Raw genomic sequence first — 16012 nt, 5'->3', positions numbered from 1 at the left:
TAAATAAAACCTCTCTGGACTGTTTGGTGGGGTGTTTGCAGAGAGCTTATTTCTTTGCTGCATACCCTGTGCCCTTTGTATTGTAACCTGTCATTACTGCAGACCTGACACAGTCCTGAAAGAAGGGGTTAATCAGAGGAGTGCACTGTGCTGTCTGCTTGTCTGGGCCTGTGCTGATGTGGGCAGATCTGTGACTCAGAGCCAAAACATTGCTCAGGCAGATTTCACCAGTGGCGTAGCAATAGGGCATGCAGAGGTTGTGACCGTGCCTGGGTCCCTCTCACCTAGAGCCATTGTGGTTGCTTTAGCTGTTCATCATTGATTGTGGTGGTAATGATCACCTCTACATGTGTGCTGTTTAGTAGTAACCATGAATAACCTGTTTTCCTCCTCATGTCTGTATCTGTCTCCCTCACTATGTCAGTCCCTGGAAATCTGGTTTGGTTACAGTGTGGATTCACATATCCGTTACATTGCAGTATAATTCTGCGTCCGAGTTCACAATTCTGTGGGCATATTTACATCTCCTTGTTACAGATCACGCTATTGTAACTCCCTACATGCAGTAAGTTTCTGGATAATGTTTACAAATATGTGCACATTCTGTAGACATCGACCAGCCTTTGAAATAAGGGGTATTATATAACGCACACAGTGTCCATTGAAGCACACATGCTTTATGACGCGTGCACTATACAACCTGCACAGTGTAAATCTACCCTTAATTGAAAAAAACAAAACTAAACAGTGCTACAATTGAATCCTAGTAATGAATGGATACTTGCCATCTATCCTTTTTTGGACAGATAACCCATATTTTTGAACCATATCTGTCATTCCCTCTTTGCTCCTCAGTTCTTCCTCTTCTATGTATTATTTAACTACTGTTTATGCTTTACATGCAAACACTACGCTATTGTAAAGCTTGGTGTAAAGTGCAGTGGGATTTTTCTAGTGGCTGTTGCAGCATTTCTGGAGGTATTAAAAATTGACTTTGCTGATGAATTTTTCACAGGCCTCTTAACTAGAGATGAAGTGATGTGGCGGAGATGGGAATGCTTCAGCTTTCAGTGCTCTGCAGGGAACATTGTATAGGGCGGACATCAGTGTATAGGAAACATGATGGTATGCAACTGTATAGGGCGCAGTGTATGAGAAACATGAGGCTGTGCAGCTGTATGGGGTTCAGTGTATAAGAAACATGGAAACGTAAGGTTGTATGGGATTCAGTGTACAGGAAACATGAGGCTGTATGTGATTCAGTGTACAGGAAACATGGAAACATGAGGCTGTATGGGATTCAGTGTACAGGAAATATGGGAACGTGAGGCTGTATGGGATTCAGTGTACAGGAAACATGGAAACGTGAAGCTGTATGGGATTCAGTGTACAGGAAACATGGAAGCGTGAAGCTGTATGGGATTCAGTGTACAGGAAACATGGAAGCGTGAAGCTGTATGGGATTCAGTGTACAGGAAACATGGAAATGTGAGGCTGCATGGGATTCAGTGTATAGGAAACATGAGGCTGTATGGGGTTCAGTGTACAGGAAACATGGAAACATGAGGCTGTATGGGATTCAGTTTATAGGAAACATGGAAGCGTGAGGCTGTATGGGATTCAGTGTATAGGAAACATGGAAGCGTGAGGCTGTATGGGATTCAGTGTATAGGAAACATGAGGCTGTATGGGGTTCATGTACAGGAAACATGAGGCTGTATGGGGTTCAGTGTACAGGAAACATGAAAACGTGAGGTTGTATGGGATTCGGTGTATAGGAAACGTGAGGCTGTATGGGGTTCAGTGTACAGAAAACATGGAAACATGAGGCTGTATGGGATTCAGTGTCTAGGAAACATAGAAACGTGAGGCTGTATGGGATTCAGTGTTTTGGAAACATGAGGCTGTATGGGATTCAGTGTTTTGGAAACATGGAAACATGAGGCTGTATGGCGTTCATGTACAGGAAACATGAAAACGTGAGGCTGTATGGGATTCAGTGTACAGGAAACATGAGGCTGTATGGGATTCAGTGTACAGGAAAAATGGAAACATGAGGTTGTATGGGATTCAGTGTACAGGAAACATGAGGCTGTATGGGATTCAGTGTACAGGAAATATGGGAACGTGAGGCTGTATGGGATTCAGGGTACAGGAAACATGGAAGCGTGAAGCTGTATGGGATTCAGTTTACAGGAAACATGGAAGCGTGAAGCTGTATGGGATTCAGTGTACAGGAAACATGGAAGCGTGAAGCTGTATGGGATTCAGTGTACAGGAAACATGGAAACGTGAGACTGTATGGGATTCAGTGTATAGGAAACATGAAAACGTGAGGCTGTATGGGATTCAGTGTACAGGAAACATGAGGCTGTATGGTTTCCATGTTTCCAAAACACTGAATCCATGAGGCTGTATGGGGTTCATGTACAGGAAACATGAAAACGTGAGGCTGTATGGGATTCAGTGTACAGGAAACATGAGGCTGTAAGGGATTCAGTGTACATGAAAGCGTGAGGCTGTATGGGATTCAGTGTATAGGAAACATGAAAGAGTGAGGCTGTATGGGATTCAGTGTACAGGAACCATGGAAGCGTGAGGCTGTATGGGATTCAGTGTACAGGAAACATGGAAGCGTGAGGCTGTATGGGATTCAGTGTACAGGAAACATGAGGCTGTATGGTATTCAGTTTATAAGAAATATGGGGCTGTGCAGTTTTATGGGGTGCAGTGTATAGAGCTCACAGGTCTATTCTGCTGTAGAGTGTTCAGTGCATAGAGCTCATTGGTCTCTACTGCTGTAGGGTGCTCAGTGCATAGAGCTCACTGATCTCTGCTGCTGTAGGATGGATGCTCAATGTATAGAGCTCACATATCTCTGCTGCTGTAGGGTGCTCAGTTTATAGAACTCACTGGTCTCTGCTGCTGTAGGGTGGATGCTCAGTGTATAGAGCTCACAGGTCTCTGCTGCTGTAGGGTGCTCAGTATATAGAGCTCACAGGTCTCTGCTGCTGTAGGGTGGGAAGTCTACACAGATCAGAGGTCTTTGCTGCTGTAAGGTGCTCATTGTATAGAGCTCAATGGTCTGTGCTGCTGTAGGGTGCTCAGTGTATAGAGCTCAATGGTCTGTGCTGCTGTAGGGTGCTCAGTGTATAGAGCACACAGGTCCTTTTTGCTGTAGTGTGCTCAGTATATAGAGCACACAGGTCTCGGCTGCTGTAGAGTGCTCAGTGTATAGAGCACACAGGTCTCGGCTGCTGTAGGGTGCTCAGTGTACAGAGCACACAGGTCTCGGCTGCTGTAGGGTGCTCAGTGTACAGAGCACACAGGTCTCGGCTGCTGTAGGGTGCTTAGTGTATAGAGCACACAGGTCTCTGCTGCTGTAGGGTGCTCAGTGTATAGAGCACACAGGTCTCTGCTGCTGTAGGGTGCTCAGTGTATAGAGCACACAGGTCACTGCTGCTGTAGGGTGCTCAGTGTATAGAGCACACAGGTCCCTTCTGCTGAAGGGTGCTCAATGCATAGAGCACACAGGTCTCTGCTGCAGTAGGGTGCTCAGTGTAGAGAGCACACACAGGTCCCTTCTGTTGTAGTGTGCTCAATGTATAGAGCACACGGGTGCTTTCTGCTGTAGGGTGCTGAGTGTATAGAGCACACAGGTCTCTGCTTCTGTAGTGTACTCAGTGTATAGAGCACACAGGTCACTGCTGCTGTAGGGTGCTCAGTGTATAGAGCACACAGGACTCTGCTGCTGAAAGGTGCTCAGTATATAGAGCACACGGGTCCCTTCTGCTGTAGGGTGCTCAATGCATAGAGCACACAGGTCTCTGCTGCTGTAGTATACTCAGTGTATAATGGACACAGGTCTCTGCTGCAGTAGGGTGCTCAGTGTATAGAGCACACAACTCTCTGCTACTGAAGTCCACTCCGTGTATAGAGCACACAGGTCTCTGCTGCTGTAGTGGGTGCAGTGTACTATAGTATAGAGCACACAAGTCTGCTGCTGAAAGGCGCTCCGTGTATAGAGCACACTGGTCTCTGCTCTTGTAGGATGCTCAGTGTATAGAGCACACAGGTCTCTGCTGCTGTAGTGGGTGCAGTGTATAGAGCACACAAGTCTGCTGCTGAAAGGTGCTCCGTGTATAGAGCACACAGGTCTCTGCTCTTGTAGGGTGCTCAGTGTATAGAGCACACAGGTCTCTGCTCTTGTGGGGTGCTCAGTGTATAGAGCACACAGGTCTCTGCTCTTGTAGGGTGCTCAGTGTATAGAGCACACAGGTCTCTGCTCTTGTAGGGTGCTCAGTGTATAGAGCACACAGGTCTCTGCTCTTGTAGGGTGCTCAGTGTATAGAGCACACAGGTCTCTGCTCTTGTAGGATGCTCAGTGTATAGAGCACACAGGTCTCTGCTCTTGTAGGGTGCTCAGTGTATATAGCACACACAGGTCACCCACAGTGTATAGAGCACACAGGTCTCTTGCTTCTGTAGTGTGCTCAGTGTATAGAGCACACAAGTCCCTTCTGTTGTAGTGTGCTCAATGTATAGAGCACATGGGTGCTTTCTGCTGTAGGGTGCTCAACGTATAGAGCACACAGGTCTCTGCTACTGTAATGTGCTCAGTGTATAGCGCTCAAAGGTCTGTACAGAGTTCATTGTATAAAACCATGAAGCAGTGGACGAGTCTCCCTGTGGGAGGTTCCAGCATACACGCTACATTGATCGCAGTATTCTCCAGGATGTGTAGAAGGCAGCGCAGCATTGTACGTGGCTGGATGGAGAATCCCATGTTTGAGGTTTGGAACGTCATCACAGCTGTCCATCAGCATGCTTTCCTGAGAAACTTCTCTCCAGCTTGGATTCAGTGATTGGGAGAGAGCTGAATAAATTCTTTGAAGCTCATACAAGTTGAAATCGGAGAACAATGTGCCCTGAGAGGCCAAGCCTACCCCTCCTCCCTCTGACACTGCCTTATGGCTCTTCCCCTCCCTTTGCCTGCAAATGAACAGCTGAAAGGCTTGTCTTGTGGCAATCTCAGGGAGTGCCAAGGGTCAGGGCTTCCAGTACAGTAGCACTGTAATCTGCCCTGCTTGTAACGTGCTCCGTCCCGCTGGACAAGGCGTGAAAGCTGCCCCTTCTGCCTGGCATGATGAGAAGCCCAGGTGGCTAGTGCACCCCAGTGTTGAGAGTTGGAGAGCACCCCAGCACCGCCTGGCTCTGCAGTCAGCAGCATGGAGGGAGGGACTGATGCGGTGCTAGCTGCCGCTTTCTCCAGTCTCCACGCAGCACCTTCCTCTGCAAGCAGGATGGCATCAGGGAGCAATCTGGAGGAACTGGAGAGGTTAGTCGTTTTTTTTTGTTTTTTTATTGTGAGCCTTCGTGGTTCAAACATGCTGGTTATTGCGGCAAGTCTATGGCATTCCCAGACTGCGTGCTCTTTGTTTTGTCATTTGCATTCCTGTCGGTGGGAATTGAGTAGTTTGGGGGAGGAGAAGAAGCATGCATACATTACACTCTGTTGCCTGGGTCTCCCCCCTTGTTTACACATCTATTCGTGCGCATTGTGTAAAACAACACCTGAGCAGCATTGTGCAGAAGGGTCGCGATTAACCCCTTCCTCTCTGCCTGGCACGTGTGAGTGAGAGTAAAATACAGGAAGCAGGTTGGCTGTGTGTGCAGCATATTGCAGGTGCCTCTGCAGCAGAGCTGTCATTTCCAGATACATTCACAATGTCAAGATCTGCTGTGCTAGGCTAGGGCACCAAATCCTCTGCAGGCACTGCAATGGTGTAAAACTGCCAGATGTGATCTCAGTAGCAGTTTATAGGAGCAGGATAGTAATGAAGGAAGAGTGACCCTATGGTTAGCTGATTATGTACCTGTAGCAGTAATGTATAGGATCACCTATTGTGGAGGAAGACTATGTATGGCTGCATATGTTCCCATAGCAGCAGTTTATAGTGTTAGGATCACCCATAACCAGACATGGCAAACCCTACTTATCTGCAATGTGGTTGTAACAGCAGTTGATAAGGTTGCAATTACCTGTATCCAGGAAGGAGTGGCTCTATAAATGGCTGCATGTGTGACTGAATCAGCCTGAAATAGGAGTAGAATGACTTATAATGAAGGAAAACTAGGCATATGATTGGGTAGTGTCATGATATCAGCCATGTATTGGTTTAGTGTAGTACTTTTTTTTTCTTTTTTTTTTTTCAGTGGACAATACAGTGTTTTCCTTCATCTATAGGAACAGCAGAACCTTAGTAGGATTCCCCATTAAGGGAACAGCTGTTGGGCACACAGATGTATGGCTTTAGCAGAATTACATGCTGGCACTGTGGCTGTTACAATAATGAATTGGAGTAGGCTTACTTTCTAAAGTGGGAGGAGTGGCCCTACATTATAGCACGCTGTATGTTTGGCTAGCGCAACATTGTATTGTCATAGGGTCATTTGAAATGAGTTTGGTCATGTTACTGATGTAAACAAGTAGGCTTACCTGTAATTAAGGAACAACCTAGTTCTGTTCATATGTGGCTGTAGCAGCAGTACACATATTGCCTATAATATACTGCTGCACATGCGGCCAGCTGGGCACTACAGCAGTATACTAGAGGTTCCTGTGTAATGAATGAATAGTGGATATACAGTAGGTATGACTGTTGTTCTTTCATCCTGATACAGGCTCAAGACCATCTGTTACGTGGAAAAAGGCTGGTTATAATTTTTACACCAAGAATCAGAGGGCACTTCATATTACACTGTTGCAGTGGAAAAAAAAACAACAAAAACCCAACACACATACAGATTCTTCTCCACCTACAAACACTCAAATTACAATATTCCATATATACAAAGTTGTCCTCAGACTCTTCAATTGAAAGTTCAGTATCTTTTTTTTCCAATAACTGTACTGTGATTGCATCTGGCTCATGCACCTTAAAGGGGCACTACAGCAAAAAACTGTAACATTTAAAATATGTGCAAACATATAGAAATAAGTACATTTTTTTTCCAGAGTAAAATGAGCCATAAATTATTTTCTCTGTACTTTCCCGTTAGACTGGCACATGCGGCAGGTGGTGCTAATTACATGAATAGTTCACGTAACAAAAGTGTTAATGTAACTGATTGTATTGTGTTTTTACTGGCCGTCTCGCTGCGGCCAACTGTATTGTATAAAAGTGAGTTAATGGAATTAAAATTAAGCCGGCGGCAATGTAACAGATGAAGCCACCGGCTTAGGCTCTCGCTCTCCTCCCCCTTGCCCTCTCTCCTATACAATACCGGCAGCGACATGCATGTCCCCCCAGAGTCGTTCACCGCGGCAGGGAATCCTGGTTGTTTTCTTGCAACTAACGACTCTGGTGGAACACGCGTGTCCCCCCCCCCCCCCCCCCCCCGGCTGCCAGTGTTATATAGGAAAGAGGCAGTAAAAACACAATACAATCGGTTACATTAACACTTTTGTTACGTGAACTATTAATCTAATTAGCACCACCTGCCGGATGCGCCTGGCTAACAGAAAAGTACCCTTTTCTCCTATGTTGCTTTCACTTACAGTAGGCAGTAGAAATCTGACAGAAGTGACAGGTTTTGGACTAGTCCATCTCTTCATAGGGGATTCTCAGCAGGGCTTTTATTCTTTATAAAGATATTTCCTAAAAAGGATTTAAACAATGATGCTGGCCAGCTTCCCTGCGCCCTACACAGATTTTTGGCAGTTGGACAGAGCAACTGCCATTCACTAAGTGCTTTTGAAAATAAACATATCCCTGAGAATCCCCTATGAAGAGATGGACTAGTCCAAAACCTGTCACTTTTGTCAGATTTCTACTACCTACTGTAAGTGACAGCAACATAAGAGAAAAGTAATTTATGGCTCATTTGACTCTGGAAAAAATGTACTTATTTGTGTATATTTGCACATATTTTACATTTTACAGTTTTTCGCTGTAGTGCCCCTTTAAAACAACAAGAATGCATACCTTATAGATGAACATGTACAGTAGACAAAAATGCAATAACATTACACACAATAAAAGATTATTTGACAATTGACACGTGAGTGTCTTACACGCAGCTGTGTAGTGATTATAGTGCAGCAGCCTTCAGTGGGCATTTTGTCCAGCAACATTATCAGATGAAAGTGCATACATGATATTTTGGGTTTGTATGATTAACGCTGTAATAACTGCAGACTTACTGTAAAAACACACACACATTATATATATATATATATATATATATATATATATATATATATATATACACACACACATATATATATACATATATATATATATATGTGTATATATATATATATATATATATATATATATATATATATACACACCTTGAAAACATGAAATGCAATGAAACCCCCCCCCCCCCCCCCCCCCCCCAACAACCTTGGTGTGATGCAACGAGCACTGCAATGATTCTTTCAATATGCCTAAAGCGGTTCTGAACTCAGAATCTCCTCTCTGCTCTAAAAGATCACAGCATAAAAAAAAGCCCTAGTGCAATGGTCGCTTATGTGAGTGTTTTCACATAAGTGATGAGCTTTCTATCCTATCGCAAATGCAAAAATAGCCCTATAAATCTCTCAGCGCTTGAGATATCGCTGCCGATTGATAATGTGAACAAGGCCTTACAGCTTAGAGAACTCCTGAAATAAATCTGCAGTGTGTCTACTTCCTGGTTTCATGGAAGCAGACAAAGCAGACAAAGGGTTAACAACTTTTTTTTTGTTTTTGTTTTGTTTTTTTTACATATTTGCTGTGTCTGCTGAGGACTGCCAAATTTCTGTGCTGACACAGCTGAAAGATCAAATTACACTTGTGATTACTCACAGATAAGGGAGAAATAAACAGGGTCTTCTCTGTAAAAACACACAGGGTTTTTCTCGAGTTCAGGTCCACTTTAAAATTTCATGTTGCTGTTGTAATTTCTGTTAGTGATGTAACTAGGCTTCCTGTTTTTGCTGACATAACCTCCAGCTGTGTCACTTGTCACGTGATTTGCATTTGTTGTTGGTGTTGTCATTAGTACGTGATGTCGTCTATACAGCTAATAGTAATTTGTCTGTCTGACAATCTGATAAGTTCTTTGTCTGAAGTTGATAAACCATCCTTAGTTTAGGTATATACTGTTTATTCCCAGCCCATGCATAGAGGACTATACCAATGTAAATTACACCAACTCTAGCATCTCATTCTTCAACTTCCATAGTCACGTTTGAAACGTTTTCTGTGTAGCCGGTCTATGCAGATAGATGGCAATGCTAGTGTAACATGGTTATTAGCAATGTAGTTAATAAAATAAACATCAAAAACGACATCTGTAGCTGCTACAAATCTCTGCATTTAATATAGCCCAATTTGAATAGCCATCTCTATCGCCAATCTTAGTAGGATTGGGTGTCCCATTAAATTCACCCATGGGTCATATCATGTAATGCTCAGGCCCTGTTCAGACATGTGCGTTCCTAGCCGTTTTTCCAGAACGCGTACGGGCAGACTTTGCGCATAGAAATGGTTACTAATGTTTTCTAATAGCCTCGTTCACATGTATGCGTATGAGACTCATACTTTTCTCATCCTCATTGCTGCACACAGTTCTGTGCGTCACGTACAGAAACTGACACAATGAAAGTCTATGGACGCGTATCAAAAACACGTACTATTGCGTTTTAGCGTACGTTCCCATTGTTTCCTGTGTGACGCACTTCCTTTCAACAAGCAAAAACGCAATAGAAAATGCAAGAAAACCGCATATAAACGGATGTGTTTTTCAACTTGCGTTTTCTTTGTTTTCTATGCGTTCTGCAAACGCTGACAGTATGAACAGGGCCTCACAGTAATTGCAAAAAAAAAAACAAAAAAAAAAACTACATCTTACAATCTATAGCTCTCGCAATGTTAAAATGTTACAGTTCATACCAGTTCAATTAGAAAAAGACTGGTCAAGTATGCTGGTTATCTCTAAAAAGAATATGTCAGCAAGAGTTGCATCTGAAGAAATCACAATACTTCTGGAATAATATCCTTTGGACTAAAAAGAAGTTTGAGTTGTTTGGCTATTATGCACAGCACCATGTTTGGTGAAAACCAAATATAGTATATTAGCACAAACCCCTCATACAATTACCAACTGACAAGGATGGTGGTGGAGGGGTGATGATTTGAACTTGCTTTGCTGTTACAAGACCTGGGCACTCATTGAGTTGTCCGTGAATTACTCTCTTTGGGCTCGTTTCCACTATCGCGAATCCGCATGCGTCCAATGCATGCGGATTCGCACATGGTATACAAGTGGATGGGCCTGTTTCCACTGTTGCGTTGGTGATGTGCGTTTTTTTGAGCGGTGAAAAAACGCACAAAAGAGCCAACGAATTCGCCTGAGAGTGGAATGCATGCGAATCGCATGCAATGTATTTAATAGGGAAATCGCATGCGTTTTTTTACGCGATTACGCGTGCGATTCCGCATAGGAACCAATGTAAATTAACACAGGCAGTGACATGGTTAAAAACGCATATAGCCTAACCTATGCAAAATCGCATGCGTAATCGCGTAAAATAACGCGTAAAAAAACGCAGCTGCATGCGATTTCATCAGAGGTGGAATCCAGGCGATTCCGCACCGCAATAGTGGAAATGAGCCCTTTGACAAAGTACTCTGGAATCAAATGTGAAGCAATCTATGCAAGAGCTGGAGAATGGCCAAAACTGGTTCATGCAGCAAGAAAATGTTCCCAAGCACACCCGCGAATCTAAAATAGGGTGACTGAAACAAGAAAAGCATCAAGGTGTTGAAATGGGCCAATCTAAGTCCAAATGCCCATCTGAGCAAAATGATAAACTGAAAGAAGGCACGAACTCCGGCACTCCACAGGAAATCTTCTTTTATTAAGGCCACAAAGCAACGATTACAGAAAGAAAGCCCCTGCTGTCTACAGCTGTTTCACGTGATATTCACGCCTCTTCAGGATACGTGGGGCCTCTGAGCAAAATGCTTCAGTAGGATCCTACGAGAGCTGTGCAAAAACAAATGCCCCAAACTGAACTGAACCAATCCTGTAAATAAAAGTGGGCTAAATGCCTTCTTAATGTAATGTAAAAGGCAGAGACACACAGCAAACAATTACTTAGGGTGCAATTGTATTTGGGGTCATACAGTATAATCTCAATAGAATAAACTCTGGTATAGTAAACATTTGGGTATAGTAAACTACCTCTCTAGGTCCCGGCCAATCTCCATTATAAGTCTATGGGAGCAACGACTGGTATAGTAAACGCGGATATAATAAAACTTCTGTTATAGTAAACCTGTTTTTTGGCCCCTACGTGATGCTGACTCTGGATATAGTAAACAGTGGGTGGTTCATGTGTTATATGTCAGTGGGGAACCCATGGTCGGCTGCTCTCTTCAGGTTGGTTGCAGGTGAGTTGATGCCTAATAACTAGCATTTGTAAGACAAGAAGAATGGCACCGGCACTGGATATACAGTACTGTACAAATAAGCAGCCTGGGGAAAATGAGGAATAATGTGAATGTAAACAAAAGAGGATGCAGCATTACCACTTCCACGTTGCAATCACTGAAAAAGGTGTCATCACAGTCCTCCCATGGGATTGTACACACTGCCTGGAACCTCTTCCCTTGTTAGGGCTGGAACCCACAGGAGCGCTTTTGGCAGCACTGCGATACGCTAGCAGTTTGCCAAAACACTGGGCTAATGTTAATGGATGGGGCAACTTCCACAGGAGCGTTTGCGTTTCCCAGAAACGCAAACGCAGGACCTGCAGCATTTTGGGAGCGTTAGCGCTTCAATGTAAAGTATTGAAACGCTAGCAGAAACGCTCAGCAAAACCTAAACTGAGCGGTTTTGCTAGCGTTTTGCGGTTCAGCACACTGTAACAAAATTAAAAATAATTCACAGGACCAATCAGGATAAAAACGCAAAACGCTACGCACCCGCTGGGCAAAAAAATACAATGTTGCAAAACACGACCAAAAACGCGCATGAATCCGCTTGCAAACCGCTCAGACAAAACGCTAGCGGTTGCGTTTTGCGTTTGCTGATTTCAGTGGGTTCCAGGCCTCAGTGATGACACTCCTGTTAGCATGTGGAGTGTAGTACAGGCTACTTTCACTTGTAGTGCTGATCAGAGCAGGCCTACTCGCTGCAAAACCAAGGAGAGTGGAGTGCTAAGTCCCGGCCACGGAGGTATCAGAGCCACTCGTATTACAGATGTGAGTGGCTTATTATGATTGGCTGCATATTGAAGAGAGGCTTCATGATTGGCTCAAGTGTGAGCAGAAAGTTTTGCAGGACACATGTTGCAAGTCCCACCCACTGAGGTATCGGAGCCACTCAAGAATCAAGTGGCTCCCTCTATTCAGTGACTGCAATTTTTAAGGAGCCCTGGATACTGTACTAGTAACTAGTCTTGCCTGGCTATGCAGCCCAAAAGGTATACTTAATCTTGTAGTCCACCAAATATGCAAGTGCTTGTACTGTACCACCTATGGGAGGACATAATTGTTCCTTTGCATCAGAGAATGTACCAGGGCATGCTGGGCTATTTCTGGGACAATTTCTGATATAGAAAACCACTTTTCGTGGCCCCTTGGAGTTTACTATAACGAGATTCTACTGTAGTTATTTTTTTTCACTCATGGCTTCTCCATTTTGGCTTGATTTTTTTTTTTTAGTCTAATGATCTTGTGGAATCTGTTTTACACCTGAGGTTAGATTTTCATAATTTTAGAACCTAAAGGACCAAATTATTTTTTCCTAATACTAAAAACCTTACAATTGAAATAGGTGCTTTTTTCCATGACTGTTTCTTACCCAGCAGCTGAATCTTTAACCTTTTGCCAACCGCTCCATGCCGATTGGCGTGAAGTCCTAGGGGCAGAGATTGCAGGGGAACGCGTTCGCATTCCCGCTTGAATGACAGAGCTCCGCTCCATCATCAGCCTCCCATGGCTGTCCCCCTATGACAGCCTATGAAGCCTATGACAGCCGATCGTGCTGATTGGCTGGAAGGGGAGGGGGGTGAGGTATATAAAAAAAAAATAAAAAAAATAAATTAAAAATATTGGAAAAATAAAAACAAATATTTGTAAAAAAAATAAATAAATAAACACTGGGGGAGTGATCACAGCCCACCAACAGAAAGCTCTGTTGGTGGTCAGAAAGGGGGGGATCACTTGTGAGCGGATTTGTACGGCCCTGCAGCGAGCCTGCAGTGGCCTAATTTATAAAAAATGGCCTGGTCACTAGGGGGGGGGGGGGGGGGGGGGGGGCTCGGTGTTTAATACAGTGGTCCTTTAGGGCCCTTTCACACCAGAGGGATTTTTCGGCGTTTTAACGCCACGGCCGAAGTTGGCGTTTTGCTAGGTAAAAGAAAGTCCATAGACTTCCATTTTACCTTTCACATCTAACTCGGCGTTTTGGAGCGTTGCGTTTCAACGCTCCCAGGAGCTTTTTCAGGGCTGTTAACAGCCGAAGTTGGCTGTTGGCGTTTCAATGATAGTCAATGGAAAACACCAACTTCAGCGTTTTCAAAGCCTTTTCAAAGCGTTTTACAGCTATCTTGTTCACTTATTTTTATAGAAGAAAAAAAAAAGGACGTTTTCATATGGGCTGTAAAACTCTTTCAAAAGGCTTTGAAAACGCTTTGAAAACGCTATGTATTGGCGTTAAGCAAAAGGCTGACTTTCAGCCTTTTCTACCGCAGCCTCTAGTGTGAAAGAGCCCTTAGTGGTTAAAGTGAAGAAAGCAAGTTCTACTGCAGTTACAAGCATAGATAGCCCATGAAGCAGATATCATCTAAATCATTTTGCACCTGTAAGCTGTTCATATGTATTTAGCTCCCAGACTGCTCTTAGAATTTGACTTGCAGGCTTTAGCTAGATTTGCCTGCTGCAGTGGAAAAGACCCTTAAGGTGCGTACACACATGCGACTATAGTCGTTTGTAACGATCGTTCCCCGATCTTTACCAACGACGATCGTTACAAAAAACGAACCACCGACTATTAAGGCAAACGACGAACGAGCCAAATCGCTACAAAAGAAAGTTCTGTCTCGGCGGATTTTAACCAACGACGATCGTTTGCAAAAGTAGTACATCGTTGGAAACGATCGTTCGTACTAGGCTTGACATGCGCATTTCACTATTTCTCCATGGAACTTCTCATTTTTATGCGCAGGCGCAATAGTTGCTTTCTGTGATGTAACGTTCGTTCTAACGATCAGATCGTTACACACCTTTTAAAACTACCTTTACTTAGGTCGTTCTTTCATCAATTAAAAGTTCGTTCGTCGTTCTTAACGAACGATCGTTGTCGCATGTGTGTACGTAGCATTAGGCCTGGAACCCACTGAAATCAGCAAACACTGATTTTGTCTGAGCGGTTTGCAAGCGGATTCATGCGCGTTTTCGGTCGTGTTTTGCAACATTGTATTTGTTTGCACAGCGGTTGTGTTTGCGTTTTGTGCTTTTGTCCAGATTGGTCCTGTGAATTATTTTTCATTTTGTTACAGTGCGCTGAACCGCAAAACGCTAGCAAAACCGCTCAGTTTAGGTTTTGCTGAGAGTTTCCGCTAGCGTTTCAATACTTTACATTGAAGCGCTAACGATCCCAAAATGCTGCACGTCCTGCGTTTCTGGGAAACGCAAACGCTCCTGTGGAAGTTGCCCCATCCATTAACATTAGCCCAGCGTTTTGGCAAAGTGCTAGCGTATCGCAGCGCTGCCAAAAGCGCTCCTGTGGGTTCTAGCCCTTATAGAATGGTGGCTCAGTGCATTTAATCTAAGCATGGTGTCATGGATGTCTCATTTTACCCCATGCCCTGTGCAGATGTCTCTAGCCTTGCTGTGTAAGTGACTATTGAATGACCTAGGCATATAGAGGAAGGGAAACTTGTAATGTTTACCGACATAGCCCATGTGACCACACACTAACAGACAAGTGCAGAGTGACTAATCACACATAATATGTGGACAAAGTAGAGGAGTCTCTAATTATTCTTCTTGGGTTGTCTGACATTAGTAACAAGCTGTGTGCTGCATGTTCTTACATGAACATAATCCTGGTGCTTTATTGCAACACGCAAACCAGCTGATTTCATACATTTCCTGAAGGCAGTGAAGGTGCAGCATCCCAGGAGGTATTCTGAGGAAGGATCTACACCCATGTCAGTGACTTGTATGATTGGGTGGCCGCTGTATACTGCCTGTTACCACAGATACTACTGTGAGAGACTCACAAAGAATCAGGAGCCTGAAAGAGTTTGCAGTGAAAGTCTATTGGCAGAGAAGTGTTCACTTGAAGTAAAGCAGTCATTATGCTGCTTCTACACAGGAAGGACAACATATATGGCAATCAATATGGCGGCCTCCATGCTCATAAAATGTATTGAGGCCTAATACTGTATTTGCATACTGTTTTCATACAACTACATGTGATTTTTCTTTTGGGTTGCTTACAAGTTTGCCAGGCACTGTTTTAATTTTTTTTATTAGTATCATTGATTGTATCCATAGAGCTGTGACCTTTTCCATGGCGCTTTGCAGAGTACGCTGATTTCATGTCACGCACTTTACCCAAAGGGGCATAAAATATTCATTGGTAAAATGTTAAAATTACCCTTGTTTAACAAGAAACATTTTATTGCAATGTTTAATAATCTCCATTATTATTATATTATAAGTGTATGGGAGCAATGCCTGGTTTGCACACTCTGGTATCAGTGGCCTAGAGCCCATTTTTCAGCAAGCGGGCCATTTTACTAGTAATCAATAACATCTCTGCTGTAAGAATAAAGCCTGATGTGTACTTCCATCACTAGTAGGGATAGTCAATGAGATAAAAATAATTCTGCAATGATGGAGGTTTATGCACATTTTGTATGCAAATGTATGCACTCCCTTTGCTCATGAAATCAATTTGATAAGCTGTTAAATTTGGGGTTGGCGATAAGAAAAATTAAATT

At 43.6% G+C, this 16012-nt stretch overlaps 1 protein-coding gene across 14 annotated transcripts in view; it reads left to right on the top strand.

Moving 5' to 3' along the window:
- The window catches only part of ARHGAP32 (Rho GTPase activating protein 32), a 562915-nt gene that overhangs the window by 304721 nt on the left and 242182 nt on the right, over positions 1-16012 (top strand). For 3 of the 14 annotated variants that reach the window (XM_068240354.1, XM_068240353.1, XM_068240351.1), the window contains exon 1: positions 4992-5338. The exons of 4 other annotated variants lie outside the window; for them this stretch is intronic. In XM_068240354.1, the coding sequence (XP_068096455.1) occupies positions 5229-5338 (110 nt within the window). In that variant the 5' untranslated portion in view covers positions 4992-5228. Of the gene's footprint in view, positions 1-4990; positions 5339-16012 lie in introns of those variants that run through there. 7 more of the 14 variants (XM_068240355.1, XM_068240356.1, XM_068240363.1 and 4 more) reach the window with 5 other exon arrangements.

The sequence above is a fragment of the Hyperolius riggenbachi genome, chromosome 6 (assembly GCF_040937935.1).
Source record: "Hyperolius riggenbachi isolate aHypRig1 chromosome 6, aHypRig1.pri, whole genome shotgun sequence".
NCBI lineage: Eukaryota > Metazoa > Chordata > Amphibia > Anura > Hyperoliidae > Hyperolius > Hyperolius riggenbachi.
The sequence above is the reverse complement of the archived record's forward strand: the minus strand, read 5'-3'. Positions and strand labels throughout refer to the sequence as shown.